Source organism: Moschus berezovskii, chromosome 17, assembly GCF_049115385.1.
Source record: "Moschus berezovskii isolate FMDL1 chromosome 17, NW_MosBer_1.0, whole genome shotgun sequence".
In the NCBI taxonomy this organism is placed as follows: Eukaryota; Metazoa; Chordata; class Mammalia; order Artiodactyla; family Moschidae; genus Moschus; species Moschus berezovskii.
Window position 1 is genome coordinate 11444573 of NC_142476.1, and position 27106 is coordinate 11471678.

At 55.2% G+C, this 27106-nt stretch overlaps 1 protein-coding gene across 6 annotated transcripts in view; it reads left to right on the plus strand.

Annotated features, from left to right (window-relative positions):
- NAV1 (neuron navigator 1) overlaps positions 1–27106 on the plus strand; it is a 203091-nt gene that overhangs the window by 143714 nt on the left and 32271 nt on the right. The window contains exon 1 of one of the 6 annotated variants that reach the window (XM_088845186.1): positions 474–613. The exons of the other annotated variants lie outside the window; for them this stretch is intronic. Coding sequence (XP_088701312.1) covers positions 564–613 — 50 coding nt within the window. The 5' untranslated portion in view covers positions 474–563. Of the gene's footprint in view, positions 1–473; positions 614–27106 lie in introns of those variants that run through there. 6 annotated transcript variants of the gene reach the window in all.

Genomic DNA, 27106 nt, shown 5'->3' on the forward strand with positions numbered 1-27106 from the left:
CCCGCAGCCGGCGTGGGGGTCCTGGGGGGTGTGACCTGCAGCCGGCATGGTGGGGGGTCCTGGGGGGTGTGACCTGCAGCTGGCATGGTGGGGGGGCCTGGGGGGTGTGACCCGCAGCCGGCGTGGGGGTCCTGGGGGGTGTGACCCGCAGCCGGCATGGTTTGGGGGCCTGGGGGACCCTGGGAGGTGTGACCTGCAGCCGGCATCGTGGGGAGGCCTGGGGGGTGTGACCGCAGCCGCCCCAGTGGCCGCCGCGACCCCAGCAGCCAGGCAGCTCTCGGCCCCGGGGCCCCTGAACGGCCGCGCCGCCGCGTCTCTTTGTCTACCTGCTCCGGGCATTAAAGGGCCCGCCCGCAGCCGGGGCTCGGGACCCGAGGCGGCGACGGGAAATGGGGCTCTGTCGCTTTAAGTGCCGCCGGAGCCGCGAGGCGGGCGGGCGGGGGAGGAGGGCGCGGGCCGGGCCGGGTCCCCAGCCGTCCGCGTGGCCGCGCTCAGACCGGGGCGGCCCGCCGGGCGACGCGCTGCCCCTGTGGGTGCCGGCCGCGGGCCGCCGCGCCGGGAGGATGCTGCAGCTGCCGCCGCCCCGGGCGGGCAGGACCAAGCTTCCCCGCAGGTAAGCGACGCGGCCCCGCGGGCGTGGGCTGGGGTCCTCCGGGAGGGCGTCCTGGCCACCCTCGCGGCTCCGATCGGAAGGACGGCAGCGCCACCTGGGCCCGTGGCCCCGGAGCGTTTGGCCTGTTGGCCCCGGGGTGGAGGTGCGCGCGCGGAGGGGTCTCCGGAGGGGAGGGAGGCCGGGCGTGGGTTCCTGGGACCGGTCGGAGTGGGACCGTCCTGCAGTGCGCTGGGACCTGGGCAGTGGGAGGGGGTGGCTTCGATCCCGGCCCCGGAAGCTCTGGGGGTCCCTTGGGCTGAGGGGAGGTGGTGGAGGTGCGGGCTGAGACCCGAGGTGGGGGCAGGGTTGCACGCGTGACCCCGCAGCCGGCTGGACCCCTCCGGGAGAGGTGAGAGCCTGGCGACCGGGAGATGCACCCCGGGGCACTGCTTGGCCCTGGAAGGTGCGGGCGGTAGCCCCGGGAACCCGGCCCACTTGGAAAGCACGCTTCTGAGAGGGCTAAGGGGTCCTGCAGCCTGAGGAAGAGTGCTGATGCTGCCTGCTTTTTCTGGGAACTTCCTAGCCCGCGGACACCTTCCCCTCCTCTGCCTTCGGAGCTGAAGGAAGTTGGAGATTAGAGAGTTGAATGGGAGGCCGACGCCCCTTGCTGGGACCACTCCGCCCCCAGCCCCGCCCTCGGCCCAGATTGCCCTCGGCGACTGCCTCTCCTTCCCCGCTGGTCCCTGGCGGGACCTCCAGGCCGCTCTTCAACGCAGGCTCCGGGTGGAGCAGAGGGGTGGCAAGGCGCGCGCGGGGCATCTCCAGCGCCCAGAGCCCCTTAGAAGCCTGTCCTGCCCCCTCCACCTGGGGACCCATGGGATCACTTTGCTAAGCTAATCGGTGGGGGCAGGGCGTCATAACAGCAGCCAATTCAGCAACAGAGAAGACTCCAGAGAACAGAGGTCTATTCAGGGACCCGTGAGGATTTCTGCTTCTGCCGAGATCCTTGGCTGAGTCCTGAGTCTCCGACCCTGAAGAAGGCAGAGGGAGGGTCCCTTCCAAACTGCACCAGCCTCTGCCACTGCCTTGTAGCTTGTACCCACTTCAGGTCCACAGGGCTCTGTCTGAAGAAGTTATAATTGGCCTGGTTCTACACTTAGGTTCCCCGCTGCCCTCCCTATGGCAGAGAAAGTGGAACTCTGTTAGTTGGCCCCGGCATCCTTTCCCTGAACGTGTCTCTCCTTCCACTGGCGGCTGGTCTTTGCTCAGTGACCGCACAGGTGACATAGGGGTCACCCCATGATGCCTAGACTTGGAGTCCTCCCTGCGCCTCTGCCCACCTCACCCCACCCCAGAGACCCAGGTTCTGTCCAGGGAGCTCTGTGCTGGAGCCGCAGCTGGCCGTGCTCACCTGGCTTCTTACTGGAACTGACTCCTGGGCAGGTGTGGCAGGTGGGGCGGGGCCTGTCTGCTGTGGCCCTAGAGGCGGAAGAGCAGGTCTAGTTTCACCTCTGTCCGCCTTCTGGGCTAAGCCTGGGCTGGCCTGTGGTTTCCTTTTCACCCAAGCCTGAGATTTCCCAGGGGAGTTGTAGCTAGTAGGGAAGGAGAGACGGGATGTTGGGATGTCGTAAACTGGAGGTCAGTCTGAGAATTGCAGGAGTTCAGGCATAAACTTTAACTGCCCTGGCTCTCATCCACGGAGGGAGACTTGGCCCAGGCCTTGGCTCGGAGGGGCCGCTCAGAACCTGACTTGTAACGGTATTTGGTTGGGGACAGCAGGCATTGAAGAGACTCTGGGAGCCCTGAGAGAGACCGCTGGGGAGGAGTGGCCCCCCAGCACCCCATGACCAGCCCCGGGCCTTCCCTCCCAGGTGCCCAGAGTGGCTGCGTCCTGGGGGAGGCTCCTCCGTCAGCCCCATCCTCGCTGTCTCAAGTGTTAGGGTCGCTCCTGGAGATGCCTCTCCTGCCCCGGCAAACCCTGTCCTTCAGTATCTCCCAAGCTAGAAACCCCGAGTGCAGGTGGCTGTGTCATTCAGCTCTCCTGGACTCCCTCCTGGAGGGTACCCTGAGCTGGAGCTTGGAGTCCCTCGGGAATAGGGCTGGCTCACAGAGACCCTGGGGCCGCAGGTGTGGGCCCAGCATGGGGACAGCCCCTGGGAGGGGATGGCAGAGCCAGCAGCTGCGTCCCGTGAGAGGGCTTCCAGGACTGGGCATGCACGCCATGGTCTCACCCTGCAGAGCCCTGCCCACTGCTTGGAGGCAGGAGAGAGTGCAGGGCAGGACGCGCCTGTGAGGACGCTGAGTGCGGTGGGTACCCGTGCCCACAGCCGAGCCGGCCACCTCTGCCAGTCGCAGGACGCACACGACAATGCCTGTGCCCAGGGCTCTGTCAGCACCTGCTGGTGTAGTCCCCACAGCAGGCCCCGGAAGTGCCCATTTCACAGATGAAGAAACCCAGCACAGGGAGGTTCGGTGAATGTGCCTAAGAGCGCCCTGGGGGTACCTGCGTGACTCTGCAGCCAACCTTTGAGCCTGCTCCAGGGAGGCGTTCTCACGGACACTAACCCAGGCCCAGGGGACCTGCCACACCGACGCTGCAGAAGCTGAGGACAGTCGTAGCCTCATGAGGTCGAGGACTGGCCGAGCGCTCTCGGGCGTGAGGGAAGAGCCTGGACTCGGCATGCAGCGCTGCTCGGCCACTTGCCTCAGTGTCCTCGAGCTCCCAGGGTGTGGGGACGGTGGTGAGAGGGTGTGAAGGACAGAGTGCTTTCTGGGAAGAGCTTCCCCAGAAGGTGTCTGCGTGTACGTGTGTGAGCGACGCGCTTCACTCTACCCCTGAAAGGAGCGTAACGCTGTACGTCAGTTACACTCCACTGCAAACTGAAAACGGGCTACAGGCCAAGAGGAGCTGCGTGCTTTCAGCAGGGAGGCTTCACGGGCGACGTCACGTAGCCGCGGCCCCTCCTCGTTTCTCCAGGCCGCCCGCCCCTCGGTATGCTTCCTGCCATCCTGCTAGGGCCCTGATGAAGGTTCCCGTCAGTGTGACCGACTGCACAGCTCTCCGCTTACAGTATGTCTTAGGTCTCTACGTGAATTCTTAACGGTCCGTCTTCAGACTTCTCTGCAGCCTGAATTCTATGCTAACTATGGTAGTATATTATACATCCTGTTTTTGACAGCAAATTACATACACCACCTGAAAAAACGCAACCTTTAAAAGTACCAGCTTGTATTCATTCAGCCTCTACCGTGTGATACTTTGGGCCACAGCACGCTGGGTGCTGGAGGAATGCACCCCAGGAGCTGGCACCTCTCCGTCTGTTCAGCAGCGTCGTGAGCACTCCCGATGGGGGCACAGTGCTGGGAGTGGGGGACACAGTGGTGCACAGTCCCTGCCCTCAGCAAGCTTGGAGTCTTGCACTGCAAACAAACAAACGAAAGTCAGCAGACAGGACTTCCCTGGTGGTCCAGCGGTTAAGAACCAGCCTTGCAGTCCAGGGGGCATGGGTTAGATCCCTGGGTCGGGACGATCCCCCGTGCCATGCAACAGACAACTCAAGCCTGTGCTCTAGGGCCTGTGCTCCGAGATGAGAGAAGCCACCATGATGAGAAGCCCATTTGCCACAACAGAGCATCCCCCCACTCACAGCAACCAGAGAAAGCCCTAGAACAGCAGCAAAGACCCAGCAGTCAAAGAAGCTAACTTTTAAAAATGTCAGCAGACACATATGTACGGCATTTAGAATTTCGAGACATGTGAGAGGCAATCGAGCAGGAGGAAGTGGACTACTTGTGGTACCTGGAAGCAGAACAGGGCAGGACTTCGTGGCAAAGGTGGCATTTTCCTTGGGCCTTGAAGATAAATTAAGAGTTTTCCAAAGGAACATGAACTCCTCTGAGGAGAGAGGGAGGAGACTTTCCTTGGTGAGAGGCTCTGTGCCACCTACCGGCTTCTCTGCCCAGACCCACCCTCCCCAGGACGTCCCCGTCACACAGGCTGCTCGTGTGAGACAGACAGCTCTGTACTTCCTTGCGTGTTCAGCCGCACCAGGAGCCCTGCCTGAAAGCCTCTGATCTAGTAGCACAACCTGCTGTTTCCTCTGGACCAGGTCGTGTGTCACATGTTCATGGCCAGAGGAACAGAGCCCCTCACCTCGCCCTCAAAGCAGAGTCAGGCGATGCTGCCCCCGTGGATGACGCAGCGCCTGTGAGGACTCATCCCCGACCTAACTCTCCGGGGATGGCTCGGGAACTTCCTAGAAACACTCAGGTCCTGGCCATGCCTGTGCTCCGTGAAGACGGGCACACCACTAAGGGAAAACACTGAGAAGAAGAACGTCGCAGCGCCTCCCCAGACCCGCCGCGAGCGCGTGTGCTCGGCAGCCTGGCTGTCCTGTCAGGGCAGTCGGGGATGCTCGCTGCGGCCGTGCGTGGACGGGGGCTGCAGCAAGTGCCAGTTCCTCCTGGGCGGACTTTCCTCCAGATGTGTTGCTGCCTGGGCCATTTGAGTAGCAGGGGGTCATTCAAAAGAGATGGGAAGGAAGCCCTGTATCTGACTTCCCTGCCCTGCACCGAGCTGGGGGCCGCACTTTTTCTGTGTTTACTCTGCACGATGACCTCGAAAGGCTGGTGGTGCCATGGCCACTGGGGAGCTGCGGGTGAGTTTGGGGTGAGGGTGGTGAACAGGCCTGCCTGTCCCAGGTCGTAGCTGGTGAAGCAGAAGTTTGGACACAGCTCTGGCTGGTCCGTTTGCCCATCACACCACGGGCGGGATGTCTGGTTAAGGAGCTTGGTGCCTTCTGAAAGCTTAAGGATGCAGGGGCTTCCTCAGGGAAGTTGCCTTCTGTGGACAAGAGCTGCTGATGTATCAGTCCAGCCTCCAGGGAAGCTGCTCTCCAACCTGTTTCTACTTTTCCCCCGACAGTCATTCATTGCATGACGCTGGCTTTGTCCAACCACAGGTTCCTGCGAACAGGGACTCTTACCCAAAAGTGATGTGTATGTGGAATTAATAATGTTCTTTTGACGATGACAACAAGTAGCCAGCAGGGTCCCATCAAGATAGTTTATATAACAGGTCAGATGTGGATAAATCATAGTTTTTCAGTTTTACTTTATTGAAATATAGTTGATTGGCAGTGTCGTGTTAATTTCTGCTGCACAGTAAAGTCACTCAGTTATACACGTATGCATTATTTTCCACATCCTTTTCCATTGCGGTTTATCACAGGATATTGACTGTAGATCCAGAGGGTGGGTAGGGAGGGATGGACTGCGAATTTGAGATTAGCGAATGTACCGGTGCCCCGAGCACTGTCATGCTAGCTCTTTAGGGTCAAACGGATACATGAAATAAAGCAAGTCAGTTCTACACCAGCGCCTGTTGAAACTGCCCCCTGTATGCCAGGCATCATTGTGATGACTGCAGACAGAACAACAGAGAACTTATTTCAGCGCCCGTGGTGGTACGATTAACTTGTAATAGAGTGGGATGCTGGCTTCTGACACTGGGATGCCAATATCTGCAGTGAGAAGCAAGTGGTCAGAAAGGGAAGAGACTCCCAGCCATCGGGAAGCATCCGTCAGGAGGGCGGTGGGCGTGGTGGGCTCCTGGCACGCCGTCATCCTCTGGACGTTAGGCCCTTCCTGCCCGTTGGCTGCTCGGTGTGTGTTCCGTGCCCACAGTTCACACTGTTTCTCCCACTTGAGCGCCTCTCTTTCACTTCCACTTTTTCACAAACATCCTTGCAATTTCCAGGCTCTGGGTTCCCAGCCTGGGAACCATGGATGTCCATGCCTGCTGCTCCTGAGAGTTGGTCCCTGGGGCATTGTTCCCCCAGAACTCAGCTCCCACACAGGCCCGGGAGAGGGGTTCCCACGAACGTGGGCTTTGTGCTTAGCAACTTTGTCTTTTGGGCTAGCCTCAAGCTGCTGTTGGGGAGGACTTGTCAATAACCTCTTCCTGCACAGATGGCTCCTCTGAATGAGGGAAGCCCATAAAGACCGCTCTGCTTAGTGCTCGAATGTGTTTCAGAATTACCTTCAAAGTCCAGTGAGCGGTATGTGAATTGATGAATTTCCCTCCACTTTCCTTGGTCCACTGTTAGAGGCCAGCTCCTATAAACGGACCGAGAGAGGGGATGTGCAATGAGACCAGTCTCCTGTGCTTCATCCTCCACTAGGCACCTCATGTTTGCATTATCTTCCAAGTGCTTGTGTCCGGCAGTCTCTGCATGGAAAGCCTGGACACAGCTGTGGCCCCAGAGGATGTGCAGGCATGGGGGTGTATGGGATGGGAGAGGAGTTCGGCTCCCTCAGCAGGGACCCTCAGGGCATTGACCAAGTTCTGCCGCCCAGGCCTTGGGGACGGCATGCAGGGGCTGCTGGCCAGACATGCAGTGACTCTGGATCTGTCTCGCATCGGAGCAGAAGGGGAGGAATAACAGGATGTTTTCGTTCTGTCTGTCGCCTGAAGGCTCCTTCTCCAGAAGTACAAGCTGGTTTGATTTTAATTCTCTTTTAATTTCAGTCTTCCTTTCAACTTCTTTAAGGATTATGCAGAAAGCCCCAGAGTGGTCAGAAAGCCTCAAAGCAGAGATTCCAACTCCAAGTTGCCCAAGAAAAGCACGTTAATACCCAAAGTCATTTCATGGCCAGTCATTTCCTGTGTTCTCAAGACTGTTTTTTTTTCCAAAGATACGTGTCTTTAGAGAACAAAAACTGCCCTCCCTCTCGACCTGGGGGAGATGAGGTGGCAGGAGGCGTGATGGAGGAACGGGTAGGTGTACGTTCTGTACCCAGACAGTGTTGGAGAACAGTTTCGATGCTGAAGTGAAGAGATGAAGTCCCTGAAAATCCAACGTTGGCTTTGCCACTGACTTGTTCTGGAACCCAGGGTGAAACTCCCCTCCTAGTTTCCCTTCTTTGAAGGAGAAGGAGAGGCACGCGGGAGGCGGTTCAGAGTGTCTGAGTGGAGAGTGATGGCTTGAGAATTTGTTCCAGAATGATGGCAATCAGCCTCAGAGAATCATCCTCAAAGGTGTTGAATGCTATAACCAGTTCCCAAAGTGGCTGGGTACATACATTTGCAAAATACTGAGGATGCTACAATAGCTGATTCTGTAAGAACTGTGTGGAACACCTGCCTTTCAGAACTGTGTGCTTGCTGTCTCTGGCACTTGCAGGTGAGGGTTTGAGAAGTTTACATCTTTTCAGTTCCCTGTTATGTTTTCCTCCATTCACCCTTCGTCCTTGAGTGGGCACCCTGTCATGCCTGGGGTGGGAATGAATGTCTCTGCATTGCCTGAGCACCTGCCTGTGGTTTCTTTCTCTGACCTAAGAACTTTATTTCATCTCCTTACTGATTAAGAATTAAGATTCCTTTTCTTCTCATTCTTTTTGTTCAGGGCTTTGTCGTAGGTGAGAGATAGCCTTACTTTCACATGCATGGAAAACGCTCCTTAAAAACTTGAGTCTTTCACATGCATTAGCTGGGTTTTCCTCTGAGACTGACCTTTGACCTACCCACACAATGTGGTATTCAGCTGTCCTGCTCTCTGAAGTGAAAATCTTCAGAACCCTCAACAAAGATGCTTCACTGAAAGGAAGCAGTCCGTGAACTAAATGGCTCTTGATAAGAAGGCCCTTAATTTGGAGATAAAGGCGAGACATCTATAAAAACCACAGTGCCCACAACGGCCAGATCACTGACCCCTCACGGTGGGGGCAACAGCTCAGCCTTCCTTAAGACCTCGGTTAAAGAGACAAGTGAGCTTTCTAGTCAGTGGGGTTTCTGGATGCTCGGATTTCTTTGGACAAACCTGCCCAGTCCTCCTTAGTGAGGGGATGAGATGCAGTCAGAAGGCACGAATCTGGAGGACCTCTCAGGAGCACTTCTTTAAATCCTGAACAAGTGCTGGTTTTCAAGGACGTAAGCATTAATAGGCTGGTTGGCAAGCAAACAACAAGGGGTTCCAGGCATCACCTTAGACAAAGTGCGAGAAAGGTAACAAATTATGGTATCACCTTTTTTCCGTCTTGCTCTCTAGAAATGTAAGGAAACACTGAGGAACAGGCCTTGGGTGCTAAATTGTGAGGTTGGTTGGGGAGAAGGAGACAGAGTGGCGAGGTAGGGGAAAGTTAGGGTTCGGTTTACACAAGAAAGTCATTCCCAAGGACTGTGTTTGGAGTCCTTGCCTGCCAGTTGTGTGCAGACGCCCAGATTTCCCTGGTGTGAGGAAACTTCCCTCGTGTCTACCTCACAGTGGTAACTTGCAGATTTTTCCCCCATGAAGCTTTTATTTTTGGAAACCACTGTAATTTACATGTTGGGACCTGTTATTAACTGCTCATTTTATGCTGTTATTGGAAATCTTTACATGAGGAAAGAATGTACGGGTTGTTGGGGGTCGGGTGATGGGGGAGGCTCAAGTTAAAAGTTACCTTGCCTAGCATCCCAGACCTGGGGTCTGAGAACAGATTAGAGACCCATATGCCCTCAGGCAAAGAAAGCTCTCTGGTCGCCTGCCCAGGACTGTCTTCCCAGATGAAAGGCCCTCCCGGATTTAAGAGGTGGCTGTTTCGAAGGAAAAGACTGTCTCTTTGGGAGTCACAGTGCTGTAAGTACTGCAATCCAGCCTCAAGGACATGTAGATGAGGGACTATACGGCGCGTTTCATAAATAGAGAAAGCAGAAGCAATTGCACCATGTTACATTTCAGCCCATAACTGGGTGATTGGAAAAGGCCCATGTTTAATTGAATTCCAGCACATGGTATCTGACAGGAAGACCTGGTGGCCTTCAGCTTGACCACTCTCTGGCATTGGAGCGAAGAGCCCTCCATGAGCCCTTGCTGAGGGTGGCCTCAACTCAAATGCTGAGCGCTCTTGGCTGGAAGGGGCCTCCTGCCTGTGTGCTTGGAAGACATCTGAGCAGCGCTGCGTGCAACTTCTTTGCCGATTCTGCTTCTGACTCATTTTCGATCTGTCCTGGGCAAACTCCACATAGGATGGCTTTTTGGAAACAGGGCTACATAAGTGTTGGCCTCTGGTGGGTGAATGTAGGGGATTGTTGTGAAACTGAAGACCCGCCCAGAGACAAGAAGCCAGGAAAGTGAGCACCACAGGGACACACCTGGAAGGGAGACAGGCCTCCCTGCAAGCAGACCCATCAGTGGCCGCCGTGCTGTTGACAGACAGGGCAGGCTGCTGTGGATGTGGCATTAGTGGCCGGCTGGTCGACCTGGTCTTGGTGGGCAGTACGTGACTTGGTCTTGGGGCCACGCAGATGCAGGAAGGCCCTGTGGACCCCGGTTAGGGCTCTGCCCCTCCAGGGCCACACTGAAGGCAGGTGTCCCCACGGTGTCCACCGGAGGCCTTGCCCAGCATCCTGGCCATCGCTACCAGGGGTGTTTTAGTTTTACCTGTCACCACAAAGAGTCCTTTGCTCAGCGCCATTCCGGAGACTGGACTTCACACTCCGGCCACGTGGGCTCCTAGTGAATCCTACGTGAAAGGAGGTGAACAGGGCTCCAGAAAGCCCACCCACCCAGGCCAAGGCACCTGAGTCGTCGAGAGCTGCTTGCACCCTCCCAGCCCAATGCCACAGACTTGCAGGGGCACACTGTCCACTGACCTGTGCCAAGGGAGCTGGTGTGCACTCGTGGAAGGGCCTGTGGGGCTGGCCGCCCTGCCTTGTGCTCACGCCCTCATCCAGTTACTGAGAAGCAGACCACTCTCGGGAGTCTTCTGTTTGAGTCTTCAGGCCTTTCGAGGTCCAGAACCAACCCCTTTTCTTCATGATTCTCCATTCCAGACCTCAGTAACTCGCGGTGTGGTGTAAAATCGGCAAAGCAGGCACAGATTGCCTTTGACCTGGAGACCATCTTTTTATGCAGAAGTCCCCTGGAGGCTTGTAAGTGATCATTGCCCTCCAGCGGAACACCATTTGGAAAGCTGCCAAACCACACCCTGCAGAGTGACTCGCCAGAGAGCTCCCTGTGATCTGAGCAAATGCCCAATTTAGCTTCGCTAGTTCTACCACCCCTAACTAGACCTGTCTCCCTCCTGATGGGAATATTTCTATTCCACTCAGTGGTTAATGACAGGTCTTTCGTCAGACAGATCTTGACACTAAGGGAGGCTGTGGGGCCATGGGCAGGCTTGTAACCTTGAGAGTGAAAGTGTTAGTCCCTCAGTCGTGTCTGACTCTGTGTGATCCCATGGAGTATAGCCCGCCAGGCTCCTCTGTCCTTGGAATTCTCCAGGCAAGATACTGGAGTGGGTAGCCATTCCCTGCTCCAGGTCTTAAATCTTAAGTTTCCCGTCTCTTACAGGTAAAATGGAAACAATATCCTAGTCCAGGCTGATATGAATATTAAATTATGTTGCGCATGTATGTAAGTGTCCAGGACGGTGCTTAGACATGTACTTAAATACTGGACATGTGGCAACTATTGTTTTCACAATCTGGTGATGTTCACAATAAAATTAAGGTTAGAATATATGCATGGATCAATGGCACCCCACTCCAGTACTCTTGCCTGGAAAATCCCATGGACAGCGGAGCCTGGTAGGCTGCAGTCCATGGAGTCGCTAAGAGTCGGACACGACTCAGCGACTTCCCTTTCACTTTTCACTTTCATGCATTGGAGAAGGAAATGGCAACCCACTCCAGTGTTCTTGCCTAGAGAATCCCAGGGACAGGGGAGCCTGGTGGGCTTCCGTCTATGGGGTCGCACAGAGTCGGACACGACTGAAGCGACTTAGCAGCAGCATATGCATGGATCAGCACAAATCCATCTCAACTAGAAAACAATGTATAAGGCCTGCCCTTCTGACGAAAGCAGGTGCCGTGGACCTGGAGAAAAGCAGCATGCTAGAGAAAGCTTTTACCTGTGAGCCTTTAGGAGTCGCTCTTTGGATAGCCACAGTACACTGGATGGTGAGCCTGCTTAGCTGTGAGCGAGGTTACAGACAGCCGAATGAGTGAGCTTGGTAACTTCTCTGACTCTGCAGACAGAAGGGAACCGTCACGCTGAGCTCCAGCGTTTCTGGTGTTGGGTGGCATCATGGTCAGTAGCATCATTTAAGGATGTCTTCCAGAAAGCCTCGCATCTTCAGTAAAGCTTCTGACCTTGCTCTGGTCAAGTGTGGGGCACTGCTGCACGTGTGTCCAGCAGTGAAGAGTCCTGCTGGTCCCGTCTGCCAGGTGGGCACAAGTCGTAACTCCTATTGGGTCAGACCTCGGCTGCCTGCTGAGGAAGTGAGCAGCTACTTTGCATGAGGCAGCCTGACTCACACGTGGACTGCTTTGCTACAACGGAAATCTTTATCGTTAAAACCACACAGATAAGCAAACGTTCAGCTCTGAAGCCTGCCCTTAAATTCACCTACCTTCTCATGACCATTTCTTCTGAAATAATGATATCAGGGTGGCAACAGAGGCATCCCATGAGCTCTCCCAGGAGCAAATTGAGAAGCCTCACTGGCAATGCACTGATGCTTCTTCGAGGCCTCAGCTGCTAATTCTGTGTGGAGAGAAAGCTGTTACCACCTTGGACTCTTGCAGCTCTGGCCACTGCTAGCATGTACAACCAACATTTTTCTTTTGGAATTTAAATGATATGACATGAAGATGAGTTGCAGGCATTACGGGTGTGAGAAAATCCAGCCAGAGCCACTTAAAACTGCAAGTAACCTAAATGGGCGATATCCAAGTGTTCTGGAACTTGGAAAGCAGCTTCACCTTTACCACCTAGCCCAGGTGTTTGACTTGTATTCAGTGAAGGGACAGCAGTTTCTGTGACCATGCATCTGACCTGCTCTAGAGTACCCTGCCTCATCCACGGCCTGCTGTTGGCGGGACTTCTCCCCAGGGATCTCAGGAGGGTGACAGCTCCTGACAGGTGCTTACACTCTGCCCTGGGTTGATTTCTCTGTGCTCCTCCTGGAAAGGAAGGCCAATCACGGATTCGGATGACATCGCCTGTGTGTGCCCTGAAGGTCGCCGTGCTGTCACCAGCTTTGTGTTTATCCTGAGCTGATCCTCTTGGTGGACCTGAAGGGCATTCGGCTCTCTGACCACATCCTCCCAGGGGTCCGGCAGGACACATGCAAACAGGCGGACGCGGGGAAGTTTCTCTTAGGTCCTAGATTGGGTGTGTGTGTCTGCTGTGTTCTGCTGGCTTTCCGAATGAATGTTCCTTGTCATGCTCTTGGGTGGATGAAACAAGGACACTGTTAGGGTGATCACAGGCAGGAGAGAGGTGGTGCGTTGCCGTCTGTTTGAGTCAGGATTTTTAACTGGATGAGGAGACTCAGTGACCAGAAAAATGATCTCCTCAGCTTTTATGTGGAAACACCAGGAGGAAATTGGAAAGTGGGCTTGTATTATTTAACAGAGGAAAAGAGAAGAAAGGCGATAATGGAAGACCAGGGTTTCTGAGGTCAGAAGGTTGAATGTGACACAGGGTGGTCAGAAGAGGGGTGTGACGTGTTCAAAGGGAGGCGGGGCCGCGGGGGCCTGCGTGGGGCCGCGGGGGTTTGCGGGAGGCCGCGGGGGCCTGTGGGAGGCCGCTGGGGTTTGCGGGAGGCCGCGGGGGCCTATGGGAGGCCGCGGGGGTTTGCGGGAGGCCGCGGGGGCCTGCGCGGGGCCGCGGGGGCCTATGGGAGGCCGCGGGGGTTTGCGGGAGGCTGTGGGGGGTTTGCGGGAGGCCGCGTCCCGCCCGCACAGCCGGCTGCTTACGTCTACGAGCGCGGAAGGTGTCCTGGTTGCATCCCCTTCACCTCTTCCCATGCCTGCGCTCCTAGGCTGCTTTGCGATCTGGAGAAGGACCCCTCTGTTGACCCTAAAGGCAGAGCGGGAAGTCCCAGTCTGCCCCATCCCTGGGGCAAGGTCTGTGCTTCTCACTAGAAGAGGCTTTGCTTCTGTCAGCTTCACATCATCCACTCTTAAAACTACAAATATGTTTGAATCTATCTCACCCTGTTTTAAGGCAGCGCCTCCTTCTGGTGGAGGATTAGCGGTGACAGACAGGCCAGCCTAGAGCTTCCTCTTTCCCTTCCCTTTCCTCTCTTGCCTCCTCCCTCCCCACCCACTAGCCTTTTATTTTCCTGTGTCAAAAGGAGCCAGTAACGTTGCTGGTAGGAAAATCTTGTTTTGACTTGTAAACCCAGCAGGTTGGGTCACAAAGGCACTGAAAGGGAATAAAAGTAGAGGCCTTTCTTAGTCTAGAGTTGCTTTTTGGTCCAAGGCTTGTCAGCTGAAGAGTTATTTTCCTTTTTACTCTAGCTTCTTCTAGCCTAGTGGTCAGCAAACTGTGGCCTTCTGGGCCAAATCTGGTCCACCGCCCGTTTTGGTTTGGCCCACAAAGCAAAGAATGGTTTTCATATTTTTAAGTGATGTGAGAGGGAAAATTAAAAGAAGAAGAATATTTTTGACACCTGAAAGTCAAATGAATTTCGAGTTTCATTTCTGTACTGTCTGTGGCTGCCTTCCTGCTCCAGGGGCAGAGCTGAGAGGCTGCCGCAGAGCGTGGCCATCAAAGGCTAACAAGATGACCAATTCTTTACAGAAAAAACTTGGCCAAGTCCTGCTCTAGGCACTTAAAGCTTCCCGACTTTTCAGAGTACCATCAGTTGTCTCTTAATTCCTTATTGGTTTAAAGACAGTGCAGAAGTGCAAGAAGGACCGTACAGCGTCCCTTCCGTCAGCCAGGGGTTTGGGAGTTGGGTGAATCCGTCCTGACTAGCCTCCGGAAGAGCCAGGGATGTGGGGAGGAAGCAGAAAGTGTCTCCCGAAACGTCAGCACTAACAGCATTTTCACTCCTTTCCAAAAGTCTGTGAAACGGGACGTCTGTGTCGACTTCAGGAAGCAAAGGGGCCATGGGTCCCAGACAGCACGCTGGCGACCATTCCTCTTGACAAAGACACGGACACTCAAACTGGGGTCGCTGTTAACGCTCGGCACCTTAATTTGGTGACGTGTTAGTTTTTGTCAAGATTTTCTTTGTCCAAGTTAGGAATCAAAATTCTTTCCCAGATGTTCAACTTTCAAAACATCCTGCTGGGAGGTGCTGGATGACTGGTTTATACCTGGGGAAACAGGCCGGAGGGATTCAGCTGCAGGACTCAGTGCGGAGGGAATGGTCCCCGGAGCTGCCCTTCGTCCTCCAGAGGCGGGCAGGCTGCGTCCTATAGGGTTCTCCCTTGTCTTCAGGTTCCCAGTTACGTTTTACTCTGAAGGGTTTAATTTCTTCACTCTGAAAAATAGGGAAGTGCCTTTTTTCACTCGCACCTCTGAGAAAGCAGGAATCTCTGCAACAAGAGAGAACCCCATCAGGCTCGTCCAGCCGAGTCAGCGTTCCTCCCTCGCAGTTGGTCCTAATTAGAGAGACTCCCGTTCAACAGCTCTGCGTTCTGCTGTTTCCTGCGCTCTGGCCCCCCGCCAGCTGACACGGCAAAGCTATAAGCCACACCTCGGAAACCCTCGCTCATTCCTCCCCATCCCCTCCCTCTCTGTCTCGCCCACCACCCTGCAATTATCCTTTCCCACATGAAGATGCCAATGAGACACATTGATACCTCTAATCCAGTTGCAGCCATTCTGTTCCAAAAAGTGCTGGCCAAGCTGTTTGCAGGGCTGAATGACCGCGTATGGTGTCATTAGGGAAGCACACACAGAACCTGGTTTCATCATACAAACATGGGTTTTCTCTAGCAGGACACCCCTGCCAAGTCAGAATAGCAGCCATCGCTCACCCCTGCCTCCTCGCTCCTCCCAGCCCGTACCTTCTGCTGAGCCCGCTGGTGGATCTGGGTGCTTTATGTGAGCTGTAATGACCTGTGGCGTCACAGTCAGAAACCTCATGTTAATAAACCGCTGAATTGAAAACTGCCTGGACCCTGGAGGTGGTCAGGGTCCAATGTTTTCATGTATGAGTATAGAATCACCTAATTGTACCAAAATACTGAAGGCTGGGAGGCTAAACAATAGAAATCAATTCTCGCACAGTCTAGGAGGCTGGGATTCTAAGATCAGGATGCTTGGTTTCTGGTGAGACCTGTCTTCTGGCCGAGTCAGGGTCCTCACATGGTGGGTCCTCCTAAAAGATTAAGTACATTAGTCTTGTTGGATTAGGGCCCTCCTGAGGAGATCAATCCTAGGTATTCATTGGAAGGACTGATGCTAAAGCTGAAACTCCAATACTTTGGCCACCTCATGCGACGAGCTGACTCACTGGAAAAGAGTCTGATGCTGGGAAGGATTGGGGGCAGGAGGAGAAGGGGACGACAGAGAATGAGATGGCTGGATGGCATCACCGACTTGATGGACATGAGTTTGCGTGAACTCCGGGAGTTGGTGATGGACAGGGAGGCCTGGCGTGCTGTGATTCACGGGGTCGCAAAGAGTCGGACACGACTGAGTGACTGAACTGAACTGAACTGACCTCACTTAACCGTAATGACCTCTCTAGAGGTCCTAGCTCCAACTATAATCGTTGGGGTCAGGGCCTCAACTTAAGGGTGTGGGGGGCGCATTTCGGTCTGTAACAGTGGGCACGGTGGGAGAAAGTGTCTCAACCCCAGGGCAGAGACTAAATGCCGGAATCAAGAAGGCCACACTTGAAGCAGGGTGTTAGGAGGCAAGATGATAATTTAAAAGAACTTTTCTCTGAGTCACAGATATTTGAGACTCCGAAGGTGTGATCAGACACTGGAAAATTGCACGTATGCCCAGAACTTTCTACACTGCCCGCAGGCTGATCAGGAGCACCCGGTCCTCCAGACCGGTTAAGGACTCAGAGCCTGCAGGGTGATTCTCTAAATCATTCTTTTGCCAGTGCTGAGCCGGCCTCCCTCCAGATTCGGACACAAGCTGTATCTTGACTGGGCAGGGTTCTGCTGAGGCGGGGGCCGTATCCCTCTGCCGTAACCCTTCCAGGAGAGGGGAGGAGGCCGTGCTGGGCAGTGACCGTGGTCGACTCTGGCAGGGGAAGGGTGCAGGGAGCTAGGATGGGGATGAGTCCAGGAGGGCGCCGTTCACACTCGGTGGCCGAGCAGCCTATGTGTTTATAGCAGCCCCTCCAGATGCCCACGTGGAAACTAGGAGCCGAGCCGCTTGACAGACAGAGGCGGCAGTGGAAATGGTGATTCCGCAACTCAGTGCGATGATCGAAGTACAGGAGGGCATGGTGTCTGATTTTATTGACTTTCACTTGAGTCGGAGGTGACCTCCAGGGAACACTTCCTGAATCTGTGGTGTTCATCTTTGTAATCTTCCGGGCTGGGTCTGAGTAAGAATTCATCACCGAGGGGTTGCCCTAGATCCCACAGAGTAACGGGCTCCAAAACGGTGCTGCGGGATCTGCAGAGATTAAATGTGAACGTTAGGGTCCCCAATCCATTCACAAAATTAGCATCAGCATCTGAGAGTTGGACAAAATTCAGCAGATCTGCAGTCCAGGAAGTGTCTGTAACAAGTTGCTGAAGCCCTCAGTTTTCTTAGGGATGGGGGTGAGGGGTATGAGCTCACTGCCATATACCAAGGGGGCCAAGTAGATTCCCCTCATTGTACACACCCCTATTTCCTATTGGACCCTGGTCGCCAGGTCCTCAGAGTTCCTTCTGCCGCTGAGCTTTCCCCACAGTCTCGGCAGGCCCCTGGCACGAGGCGCTTCCTCTGGCTTCGTCTCTGCCTCTAAATCTCTCTGCAGTGCGTCCTTGGCCAGACCTGGCTGCCTCGCCGTGGCCTCGGCCAAACCACAGCCATGCAGTGAAGCTGTGCTCGGCCTGCCCCGCAGAGCTGAGGCCACGCAGGGTGGCGAGAGCTGGTGGCGCCTGAGCGGGACGCCGGCCTCCGCGCGGCCCCAGTTCTTTTCAGAACTGACCTCACTCAGGTGCTCAGCCTCCCGTGACTTCTTCACAGCCTCGTCCTCTTTCCGGCCCTGTTGTATCACTCGCTTTAACCTCTTGGGTGCTCAGGACTGTGGCCAGTCATTCAGGATAAGTGCCCAGCGCTTCTGCCACATCTGGTGCCGTCCGGAGAAGGGTCAGCTGGCATTGACCGGCAGCCACAGCCTTTTCAGGTCACGGACCAACTGCAGCCACAGCCTCAGTGGATGAACCCCACCTCTTCCAGGTGGACAGTCTGTCAACCAAAAGTTTCCTCCAAGACACAGCTTCCAGAAGCGGTGAGAGCCACATCTGTCATTTTAAATTCCCTAGTAGACACGTTTTTAAAACATGAAACAGGTGGAATTAATTACAATAACAAGGTTTATTTAATCAATATATCTAAAAGTATTATCATTTATGTATTAATATGAAGTTCTCAATAAGATACAGAGCATTCTTTTTTCATACGAAGTCTTTGGACTCTGGTACTAAATGTGAAACCTTACAACACATCTCCCTGTTTCAGAAATTCGGCATGTAGATGTGCTTGGCCAGTGGCTACCATGTTACACAGACCTACAGGGGACTGGGCTCGCCCACCTGCCCGTGCAGGAGAAGTAAGAGACAGGGGTTTGATCCCTGAGTCAGGAGATGGCACCCACTCCAGTATTCCTGCCTGGGAAATCCCATGGACAGAGGAGTCTGGTGGGCTACAGTCCATGGGGTCGCAGGAGAGTCAGACATAACTTAGTAACTAAACAACAGGAGTTGACCGCCTGGTAACCAAGGGAGCAGAGGGCTTGCATGCTGCAGGGGCCAGAGAGGGAGCCTCATCAACCAGCTGTGAGATCAGCACCCATCATCAGGCTGGGAGCGAGCTCCAGGGAGGCCTGGCTGTCATCGGAGCTGCTCACCTCCTGGAAAGGGCCTCCTCGAAGTGTGCACTGAGGCGAATCCAAGGCGCTCCATGGCACCAAACTCAGCCTCAGGCAGGACAGGCCGTCACCTCTGCTGTTTGACCCAGATCCCGGGACCCAGCGTCTCCCTGCTTGAAGAGTTCAGGGACTTCCCTGGCGGTCCAGTGGTTAAGACTGCGCTTCCGGTGAAGGGGCTGCAGGTTCAGACCGGGTGTGGAAGCTAGGATCGCACGTGCCTGCAGCCAAAGGAAACCAGAGACATGAAACGGAGCAACACTGTAACAAATTCGATGAAGACTTAAAAAGAGTCCACGTCAACAGCAAAGTATACTGAAGAAACACCACTGCCCTCTCCCCAGTTCTGCAGCAAACAGGGGCTGCAGCGCGCGGCCAGGGTGCAGGGAAGCAGACACCGCGGGCCTTGCAGAAGCCCCGTGGTCAGCTGTCTCCCACCACAGCCTTGGCAGCTTCGCGGGGCTCAGCCATCACGCTCCATCCTGGACAGTGAGCAGGGAGGCTGTGGCCGTCTTCAGACCAGGCGCGAGGGTCGGGAGGACAGAGTGATCTGCAGGCTCTTTCTGTGTGTGGCTCTGACTCAGGCTGGTCCTGACCAAGCCCTGTCCACCTTTCCGGCCCCCTGAAGTAGAGCAGTTTGAGCTGCGGGACCGCCGCACCGTCGGGGGGCTCGTCTAAAGCGCTTGTGCCGGTGCGATGTTCCCTTGGTCTTGACCAGCAGCCGCACCAGCCCTGGGCGCCAGGCCAGCCCATCACGGGAGCCACCATCCTCACCTTGGCAGTCGGGTTGGGCTCTGCCCCAGACCTGATTCACTCTGATTCACCTCCGCTCACCGCTGCCTGTTTAATGACCTGGCCCTGCAAGGGGTTGAATCACAGGTCCCGACTTGGTGACTCTTCCCTGGGGCCCACCCGACATCTGTAGGTTCACAGAGCACGGCCACCCTTGCGGGTTCGGTGGTGGGCCCTAGAAGCCTTCCGCATCTGACTCAGGCTGCTTTTTATGAGCAGTTGAGGACTCCGTTTCCTGAAGGCTTTGCACTCTGTGGTCAGAGAGCCTCCTGCTGTCCTGGAGCGAGTTTCCGTTCAGACGGGAGTGATGCCAGATGGAGCCCAGGAGGGCCTGGGCATCTGTTGGGGCTGTCGCCTCAGGCTCCCGGCTCCGTAAACGCTTCCTGGGGGCCCCGTGTGTGCTCAGTCGCTCAGTGGTGTCTCCCTGTGTCCTGGTGGCCCCTCGGGGTACAGAGTGCAACTGCAAATGCTTCCGGGTTGTCTGCCTGAGGCTACCCTCAGAGCCAGCTGTTGTCTAGTTGCTCAGTCGTGTCCAACTCTTTGTGACCCCATGGACTGTAGCCTGCTAGGCTCCTCTGCCTGTGGGATTTTCCTGGCAAGAATACTCGAGTTGGGTTGCCATTCCCTTCTCTGGGGGATCTTCCCAACCCACGGATTGAATCCACATCTCCTGCATTAAAAGCGGATTCCTTACCACCGCCACTGGGGAAGCCCCACCTGGGAGTAGAAATGATTCCACAAGAAGAGAACGGTCAGCCTAGCTCTTACACTAGTCTGTTGTATCTTGGATGTTTCTCAGGAAAAATAAGATCTTGTTTACAGAGCTCTCACCCATTAAGTGGTAAATGACCTCTCTTGACTGCTTCATCAGGCACATATATTCCGGGTTCAGCATCAGGCCTGACTTCCAAAGACTGTGCTGGACAAGGGAGAACTGAAGATCTGTCCTGTGCATCACCCACCCGCCAGCCCGTCCTGCCACTAGCCCACGCCCTGAGCCTCTGGCCCCTGCAGGCTCCCTTGGCCACTGAGCTCTGCGGGCGACGTCTGGGAGGGGCGCCCAGCCCTAGCCAAGAGCTTGTGAGCACTGGTGCAGCTCCCAGAGGGAGGGTGCACCCGCCCCAGGCCTGCAGACAAACAGGGCAGTGTCCAGTCGCACCACTCCCCTCCGGCCCTGTCCCCTCCCACAGAGGAGCTGGGTGCACCCACGCGGCCAGGGCCAGGAAGTGGGACCGCGAACAGCAATCAGCCACCATGCTCGCAGGCTAGATGGAGGGCTCAGTGATTTACTGACAGGAACAGAGCAGAGTCCCCGTACACTGCCACTTCCACCCAATGGCAGGAAGCTGGAGAAGTAACAATTATGATTTAGAAAAGAAAAACGTAAGTGTCTGAGGATACAGAGTGTTCTAACTGAACTAAGTTTCAGGGGAGCAAGAATGCTTGGCGGCTTTTATCCAAGGGACCCGGTGGGAGGGGTCAGCCCACCAGCGATGAGGAAAAGGAGGCAGCTGGACTCCGTACACACTTCTGGAGGCTACGTGTGAACTGGCTACAAGGAGACATAGTCACAGCAAGAACGACTCCGGCAGCCCCAGTTCTTTCCCACAACACCGTCCCGGGGAGCACACAGGGGCCACAAGCCGACGACCGAGGGCAGGGTGGAGCGACGGGGCAGACGGCCCTTCCCGGCCAGGGTGCACAGAGCAGTCACCCAGTGCCTGTCGGCCGCTCAGCGCAGGAGAAGCTGAGAGCAGGACCGGGGGGCGGAGGAGGCCCCCACAAGCACAAGGCCCTCCTCTCGTGCCCGGGGCAGCCCCTGCAGGCCGGCAGCCGGGCTGTAGAGCACAGAGAGGGCTGGAGTCACCACGGTCACGTCCCAGCCCCACGGGAAGAGCAGCCTTGATCCGGCCCCCGAGACGTTCGGAACTGACCTTAAGCAGAGTGACCACAGAGCTGAGACTTGGCTGCACCGCAGGGGAGACTGACTCCCCCGGCGTCGCTTCCCCGGCGCTTACACACAGCATCTGGCACAGAGGAAACAGTGACCGACAGCTGACTCGGAACTGGAGCAGAAGGGTCGTTGAGTACTTTTTCTAAGGACTTTGAAGGATCCAGTAGACAGGCTGGATCATGTGCTTGCAGAGACTGAGAATTCAAGTGGAGATCTGGAAGTTCTACAAAGAAAAAGGTTATCGATTCCCACTGAAGCGAGGGTCCTTCGGAAACACACTGCCAGTCCCTCTTGGAGAACAGACCTCTGGCACTGAGAAGGTTTACTGCTTCCCTGAGTGTGCGCCCCGCTCTCACAGGTCTGCCCACCGTGCAGACAGTGAGAGGCGCAGCGGCACCAGACCTCGGTCCTGCCCCTCGGGAGACTTCTTGCAAGGTGGGTGCTCCAGTAGAGCCCGAAACACACACGAGACGCGATGAGGAGACACGGGGGCCTGGAGGAAGCTGGTGTTTGGCGTGGACCTCGGCTGCACACCGCGGAGCTGGGAGAAGCCCGTGCAGGCAGGTCGGGTCTGCGCACCCCCCGTCAGGTGCCCATGGTGGTGCCAGGACTCCTGAACCCTCGCGGAGAGGTCACGCACGTGGTGAGGGCCTCCTCCCGCACGTCTGTACTTCTGTGGAGCGAGAGGGGGGCCCGCAGGCAAGGGGGCGAGCGTCCCGCGCACCCGTGTCCCAGGAGGCCGCGTCACAGTCCCGGGTGCGCGTGGAGAATTAAGCCGCCCCGCTCTCTGCCGCCTCTCCTTTCTGATTTCCTGTCTCATTTCCATCTTTCCCCTCCTTGTGTGGTGAGCTGGTTCTCCAGTCTTCATCAAACATCCTCACAGCTCATGCCACCCCGTAGATGTGACCCCCTGGCTATTCGCCATGTTGACATGGAATTTAACCCTGGACAAAGTTTATGGGACTTGAATTCAGAGAGTCTGGTCACCACGTTTGTGTTCTTAATCATACAGTACACGCGTGCTCATGGATGCAGGGTTTGAGTCGATTGTCTCAGCAGCAAGGAACTAGTGGAGGTGTTGGAAAGGCTGTCAGGCTCCTGATGGTGTTTGGTGTGTCCCGGGCAGAGGCAGCTCGGGGTGGGTAGGGGCCTACACGGGGGTTCGAGTGTGATAACGTCCAGCTTTGACCCCGAGCAAAAGCGGGAGAGAGGCAGAGGAAGGAAAGGAGACAGCCTGGTGGTGCCACGGTCGGGGGCTGGGCTGGGGGGTGAGGAAGAGGAGAAGGAGTTGGAGGTGCAGTGAGGGGTTGGTCGGGAGACAGGGAGAAGCGGTCACGCCTCTAGTGGGAACAGGAAGGGGGACGTTTACAGCGGGAGGGTTAGGGGTTGAGGAGGCGGGTAAATGGGAAGATAAATACGCCGCAGAGAAAGTTCCCAGCTTGACCTGTACCTGTCCCAGCGCGTTGGAGACTTCCGTCAAGTCATCTCTGCTGTCTGGTTTCCGTGTGACTCAGTCCCTCCTGAGCGCCGTCAGACGCGCTTCCCTGTCTTCTCCCAGGCTGAATGAGAAAGGTGGCGTGTCGCCGCTCTTCGAGTGACCGCCCCGGAGGGACAGCTTGGTTCCAAGTCAATGCTGTAAAGTGGTGTAGACGCACAGAGAACACCTGTCCTACACGCCAGGCGCCCATTAGTGACTGTTCTTTGGACTTAGAACGTAGAATACGAAGTTCACCGCGAGATGCCAGGCGGGAGGACTCACGAGCTGGAATCAAGATTTCGGGGAGAAATATCAACAACCTGCAGACGATTCCACTCTAATGGCGGAAGGTGAAGAGGAACTAAAGAGGCTCTTGATGAAGCTGAAAGAGGAGAGTGAAAAAACTGGCTTAAAACTCAACATTCAAAACACTGAGAATGGCGTCCAGTCCCATCACTTCACGGCAGATAGATGGGAAAAGTGGAAACAGTTGGCAGGTCCTCCCTGTGAACACAGAGCTTCCAAAGACCTCAGGGTGAGGGGCCCAGGCTTACAGGTGAGCGTCAGCCAGGGATCGTCAGCGCTCCCAGAAGTCTCACCAGTACAAACAGAACACAGCAACTTGTAGCCAGGAACTAGGCAGAGAGCTTGTGGACCTGCCCCTCCAGACAGACGGGTGCATGAGCGTCTCAGAGTCAAGAGGAGAGGTCGCGTCCTTGAGAGAAAGACCGATAATGCTGTTGTATAAAACGGAAATGTATTGATAGCAGAAATGGAAATCTTAAAGGAGGCAATGCAGATAAAACTGGGGCCACTGCCCAAAGAGTAGAGTTTAAAATACACCCGTGTGTGTGGGGGGTGGGGGTGGAAAATAAGAGAAAACCAGCATCGCAACCTTAGAGTCTGTCATCCGAGGAACAGTCTAGAGCAAGGGCTGGGAAGCGGGAGAGACCATCCTGGGGACAGCTGCAGACGGCCCTGCGGCGCTGGGGGCGCGAGTCCCGGCATCAGGGGCCCGGGCGCCAGCTCTCGCATCACAGGCCTCACCGGCCACCGCGCCCTCGAGCCTCACAACGCCAGGGGCGCTGCCGAGCGTCCCAGAGAGGAAACCGACCGCAGCCCTAAGGGCTAGGAGTCAGGATGGCTGCCGCAGACGCTGGGCTGTGGAGCAGGGCCCTCACGGTTGGAGAGGACATTATCTTCAGCTCGGAATTCAACGTCCGGCCAAAGTCTCACACGTGAAATAGAAACATAGCATTTTATAATGTGTTAGATCTTATACAGTTTGCTTTCCGAGGACGCTTTTCCAGGAACCTACTGCAAGAGGCACTTCACTGAAACGCGAGACTAAACCAACGCAGAGGGGCCGAGGCTCCACCCGAGAGCCAGGCGCACGCAGCCGGAGGCCAGGGTGTCGGGGTGCAGGCGGGGCGGCGGGGGCCGGGCGGGCTGTGCCGTGGGGGCACCAGGAGCCGTTACCCGCGGCCACTGCAGCTCTCTCTCGCTGTGTAGTTTTACATGATATTCGAGCCTTGCCTCTCGCATATGACACTTGTCTAATTTCTCCACTGGACATGCCTGCACCTTCAGTCATGAACACGGAATTGCCCTTTTTTCAGCACCTACAGAGGAATTTCTCCAGGAAGCCTTCTGGTCATCCCGCCAGCTGTGCCCGGCAGTTAGGCTCGTGCTCCCTCACGGCCGGAGGAGGGCCTGTGACTCGGGAGGGGACATTTTCGGAGCCAAGAGGAGCGTGTGTCCCCCCTCCCCCATCTCAGCCTTAGGCTTTCCGTCAACACTGAGCAAAGGGCAGGTTTCTTGGGATTGGTGGACTGCAAAGTTCTCATAGCCCATAAGAGGTTTCTCTGCTGCGAGGCCTCGATGATCACCAATTAATCTCGGTGGAAGGTTCACTGGAAGGACAGACTTCATGTGTTATTGACCTGAGAGAACGCCCTGGGAATTGTGTGTGTGTACTTGCCAGAGAGCTCGTCTTGACCCAGGAAAGCCGATAGGATGTTACAACCATATTGATCCTCCCCCCTCAGTGTCTTTTCTCTTCAAAATGTGGGGGGGATTACCGTAGCCCAGGACAGGTGTGAGATTTAATATACGTCACCACTCGGGGGGAGAGGCAGATGGTCATTGAGTGACGGCCGTGATTCCTGGTAATGAAGTCGAGCTCGTTCTGTGGTGCGGTCCAAGCCCCTGCTCTCTGCTTTCTCACTGTGTCTGGATTAATCCCTGCAGAAAAACAAGCCAGACGTCCAAACCACCCGCTTTCCTCTTCCCAGCAGATAAATCACAGGGAGACCGGCCTAAGTCTGGGCCAAATCCTTAGATGCCTTGTGTGTCTGATTTTCGTTCCATGAGGTGAGACTCTAAGTCATAAGGGAACAGTGTTCCAGAAACCAGCAGATCCATGGAAGACATCTTCAGCCTCTTTAGCACACACGCGTGAAGCTGAGGAGCGAGGGTTTAGAGGTTCCCACGGACACGGGTTCATGCACTGCAGTCTCACTAGAGGTCCATGTTCAGTTTGAGGCTCCAAAACTGAAAGTGGAACTTCAGATTTCACAGGAACCTGGAGAACTCTGTAGGGTCCAGAAGGAAGAAATAGAAATGGGGAAAGGCCTGGGGAACAGGACGTTTGAAGAAAGGTTGCAGAAGATGAAATTTGAGCTTTGAAAATAATGTGTGAACACAGAGAAGCCTTTGGTAGCAAGCTCAGATGGTACAAGAGGAGTCTGGTGTGAATGGGGGAGGAGGCATTTCTCTCAGATGTTAAAAGTAGACCTTCTGACAGTGAAACTTGTCAAACACGGAAATCGACAGCCAAGGCACTGCGGGAGGGCGGCTGACGCTGGGTCCGGCTCTCTGGGAGTGTGGACCAGGTTCCGATGAAAGATGCTCAGGCAGACGTTGACGGCCGTCTGGTGCTCTGAGCTGCTGGCAGGAAAAGGAGGCCTCTCAGTACGTGTGGTCCCTGTGCTTGGCCACCTCACCCAGAGCGGGGCGCTGTCACCAGAGGAGCAGGACTCGCTGTTGAGAAGCAGGACCTGGTCTCACGATGGGGTGAGCCCTGTACAGAGAGAGGCGTGAGAAGTGATGGGTCTAAGCTGCTCTGAAAAGATCAGTCTTCCACCCTGGTTACCAGGTGTAGAGAATTTGAGAAAGGGGAGTCGAAATGCCTGAAAGAGCACATCTGAAAATAAAGACGTGGTGGTTTTAGGACTGGAGGGGACGTGGGTCTGTACGGTTGGGTCAATCCAATAACTGCCTTGTCTGTATAATACACGGTTCTGCTAAGCAGATGGAACATCCTCCTTGGTCAGATACAGTTCGGTTCAGTTCAGTCACTCAGTCATTTTCGATTCTCTGCCACCCCTTGGACTGCAGCACGCCAGGCTTCCCTGTCCATCGCCAACTCCTGGAGCTTGCCCAAGTTCATGTCCCTCGAGGCAGTGATGCCATCCAACCATCTCATCCTCGCGTCCCCTTCTCCTCCCGCCCCCAGTCTCTCCCAGCATCAGGGTTTCTCCAGTGAGTCAGTTCTTCGCATCAGGTGGCCAAAGGATTGGAGTTTCAGCTTCAGCATCAGTCCTTTCAGTGAATGATCAGGACTGATCTCCTTTAGGATGGACTGGTTGGGTCTCCTTGCAGTCCACGGGACTCTCAAGGGTCTTCTCCAATGCCACAGTTCAAAAGCATCAATTCTTTGGCGCTCAGCTTTATAGTCCAGCTCTCACATCCATACATGACCACTGGAAAAACCATAGCTTTGACTAGACAGACCTTTGTTGGCAAAGTCATGTCTCTGCTTTTTAAATGCTATCTAGGTTGGTCATAACTTTCCTTCCAAGGAGTAAGTGTCTTAATTTCACGGCTGCAGTCTCCATCTGCAGTGATTTTTGGCACCCCCAAAAATAAAGTCTGTCACTGTTTCCCCATCTATTTGCCATGAAGTGATGGGACCGGATGCCATGATCTTAGTTTCCTGAATATTGAGTTTCAAGCCAACTTTTTCACTCTCCTCTTTCACTTTCATCAAGAGGCTCTTTAGTTCTTCACTTTCTGCCATAAGGGTGGTGTCATCTGCATATCTGAGGTTATTGATATTTCTCCCAGCAATCTTGATTCCAGCTTGTGCTTCATCCAGCCTGGGATTTTGAATGATGTTCTCTGCATATAAGTTAAATAAGCAGGGTGACAATATACAGACTTGACCTACTCCTTTCCCGATTTGGAACCAGTCTGTTGTTCCATGTCCAGTTCTAACTGTTGCTTCCTGACCTGCATACAGGTTTCTCAGGAGGCAGGTCAGGTGGTCTGGTATTCCCATCTCTTTCAGAATTTCCCACAGTTTGTTGTGATCCACACAGTCAAAGGCTTTGACATAGTCAATAAAGCAGATGTAGATGTTTTTCTGGAACTCAATCTTGCTTTTTCAGTGATCCAACAG